At 38.7% G+C, this 2,579-nt stretch overlaps 1 protein-coding gene across 1 annotated transcript in view; it reads left to right on the forward strand.

Moving 5' to 3' along the window:
* ATP6V1A (ATPase, H+ transporting, lysosomal 70kDa, V1 subunit A) overlaps positions 1 to 2,579 on the forward strand; it is a 79,447-nt gene that overhangs the window by 65,423 nt on the left and 11,445 nt on the right. The window contains exon 13 of the mRNA XM_011940660.1: positions 265 to 436. Within this exon, the coding sequence (XP_011796050.1) occupies positions 265 to 436 (172 nt within the window). The remainder of the gene's footprint in view (positions 1 to 264; positions 437 to 2,579) is intronic.

The raw sequence follows: 2,579 nt of genomic DNA on the forward strand, positions 1-2,579 counted from the left end.
GCTTAGTGCAGAAGCCTTCTTCGTTTCTTTCCACTGCCCATGTCTCCTTTACTCTGTTACGTTGTTGTTGTTTTGAGACAGGATCTCACTGTCACCCAAAACTGGTGACACTATTCTTTTCACTATTATTTTTTTATTCCTTACGTATCGTCTAATAAGTAAGCAATCTGCATACTTAAACGAATGCTCTAGTAGTTTTATATAAAGTATGAACCTGTTTTGGAATTTATTTTTGTTAATTTTTTTGACCATCATTTATTCTAGGTTCTGTCCATTCTACAAGACAGTAGGGATGCTGTCCAACATGATTGCATTTTATGATATGGCTCGTAGAGCTGTTGAAACCACTGCCCAGAGTGACAATAAAATCACATGGTCCATTATTCGTGAACACATGGGAGACATCCTCTATAAACTTTCCTCCATGAAATTCAAGGTATATTTTGTTTCTGCTGTAACTTTTTTTATTTGAAAATGCTTCTTTTTTTCTCTCTCTTTTTTTTTTAAGACAGAGTCTCGCTCTGTTGCCAGGCTGGAGTGCAGTGGCATGATCTTGTCTCACTGCAGCCTCTGCCTCCCGGGTTCAAACAATTTTCCTGCCTCAACCTCCCGAATAGCTGGGACTACAGGCACGTGCCACGACACTCAGCTAATTTTTGGGTTTTTTTAGTAGAGACAGGGTTTCACCACGTTGGCCAGGATGGTCTCGATCTCTTGACCTCGTGATCCGCCTGCCTTGGCCTCCCAAAGTGCAATGCTTCTTTTTAATTTTTCTAGGTATTTTGAGCCCAAACCTGGGCTATAAAACTTGCAGTTATTTTCACACATGTTCAGCTTTTGTAAAACCAGTAGAGGCCTCAAAGTTATGTTCAAATAGGAATTCTGATGATAAAAATTAGTGTATCAGCCAGGCACAGTGGTTCTCACGCCTGTAATCCCAGCACTTTCAAAGGCTGAGGCAAGAGGATGACTTGAGCCCAGGAGTTCCAGACCAGCCTGGGCAACATGTCGAAATCCTGTCTCTACAAAAAATACAAAAGATTAGCCAGGTGTGGGGGCACACACCTCTAGTCTCAGCTACCTGGGAGGCTGAGGTCAAAGCTGCAGTGTGCCATGATCGTGCCACTACTCTCCAGCCTGGGCGACAGAGTGAGACCCAGTCTCAAAAAAAAAAAAAAAAAATTATGTCATGTCTAAAATAAATGCTGATGTGTATTCCTTTTTGTCTTAGCTGCCAGGCAAATTAGAGCTTGCTTCATAGCTGAGCAACAATTACCTTACTCCAAGTGCCTATTAACCTCTAGCCCACATGTTCTTCTGAAATGACATCTCTGTTTACTTCTTTTAAATATCATGTACTGCACATCCTTTTTTAACTCTTTTTTTTTTTTTTTTTTTTGGTAGAGACTGAGTTTTGCCATGTTGCCCAGGCTGGTCTCCAACTCCTGGGCTCAAGCAATCCACCCACCTCAGCCTCCCAAAGTGTTGGGACTCACAGGCATGAGCCAACACGCCTGGCTTCTTTTACTCTTTTCCTAAATAATTATTACTCTTTTCCTAAATAATTAATAGTTCTGCTTTCATGCCTCATTTCCCAAGAGTCCTATTGCTTGCGAAAATTTCTACCAAGGTCTCTGTTAGAGCACTCCAACTCCTACTCAGTGCTTTCTTTTTTTCATCATTATCAATGCTACTACTGAGCCTTGTTTAAAGTTCTCATTTCTTTTCAACTTTGAGAATTTAGCCCTTTCATGCCAGATTATCTTTTCTCCCTCAAATCATATTTGGCCCCATATAAGACTGAAGAAGGAACTGAGCCAATAGAAGGATTACCGGAATGTAAGGCAAGCAGTAAATATGCCAGTTTATCAGTAAGCCCTAGAAATTTGCTCTGTTGGGAACTTATGAAGCTTCTAGGAACCACCTACACAAAGATAACAAGGGAAAAATTCTTTGGAAAAGGTGTAATAGGAGTATGCATGAAATTATGTACGCAAATGTGTTTAAACATGTCCAAAAGTTGTAAGAATGTATGTGACTGAAATTGAGTATTTGTTCTTGTATCTGTTATTTAAAAAGTATTGGCAAATGAAAATGAACACATTAAGAAAAAAGGAGCTACTACTAACTTTAGGAACTTGCAATTTCCTGCTTTCTTATTACTCATTAAACCTAATCCATTATCACAAGGGAGTCTTTACAACTCAGTTATTTTACCATTTGTGTTACTTATTTAACTGCATTGTACAAAAACAAACCCTCAGAGAGTCATTAGATTATAGCAATTCATTGTTTCTCCAACTTGATGATTTTAACAGAGAAAAGTAAAATTTACCCTTAAAATAAATAAAAGAATATATATCTTCTTCTATCCCATATCCTGAGATATCTCTGTCCAAAAACTCTGGTTAAGTAGTTGCTCATTTGTCCAATTATGACAGTATTTTCACTCATAACGTTCATCTATAGTTAGATTTAATTGTAGCTTAGTGCAGAAGCCTTCTTCGTTTCTTTCCACTGCCCATGTCTCCTTTACTCTGTTACGTTGTTGTTGTTTTGAGACAGGATCTCACTGTCAC

Source organism: Colobus angolensis, unplaced genomic scaffold, assembly GCF_000951035.1.
Source record: "Colobus angolensis palliatus isolate OR3802 unplaced genomic scaffold, Cang.pa_1.0 Scaffold190, whole genome shotgun sequence".
Lineage (NCBI taxonomy): Eukaryota > Metazoa > Chordata > Mammalia > Primates > Cercopithecidae > Colobus > Colobus angolensis.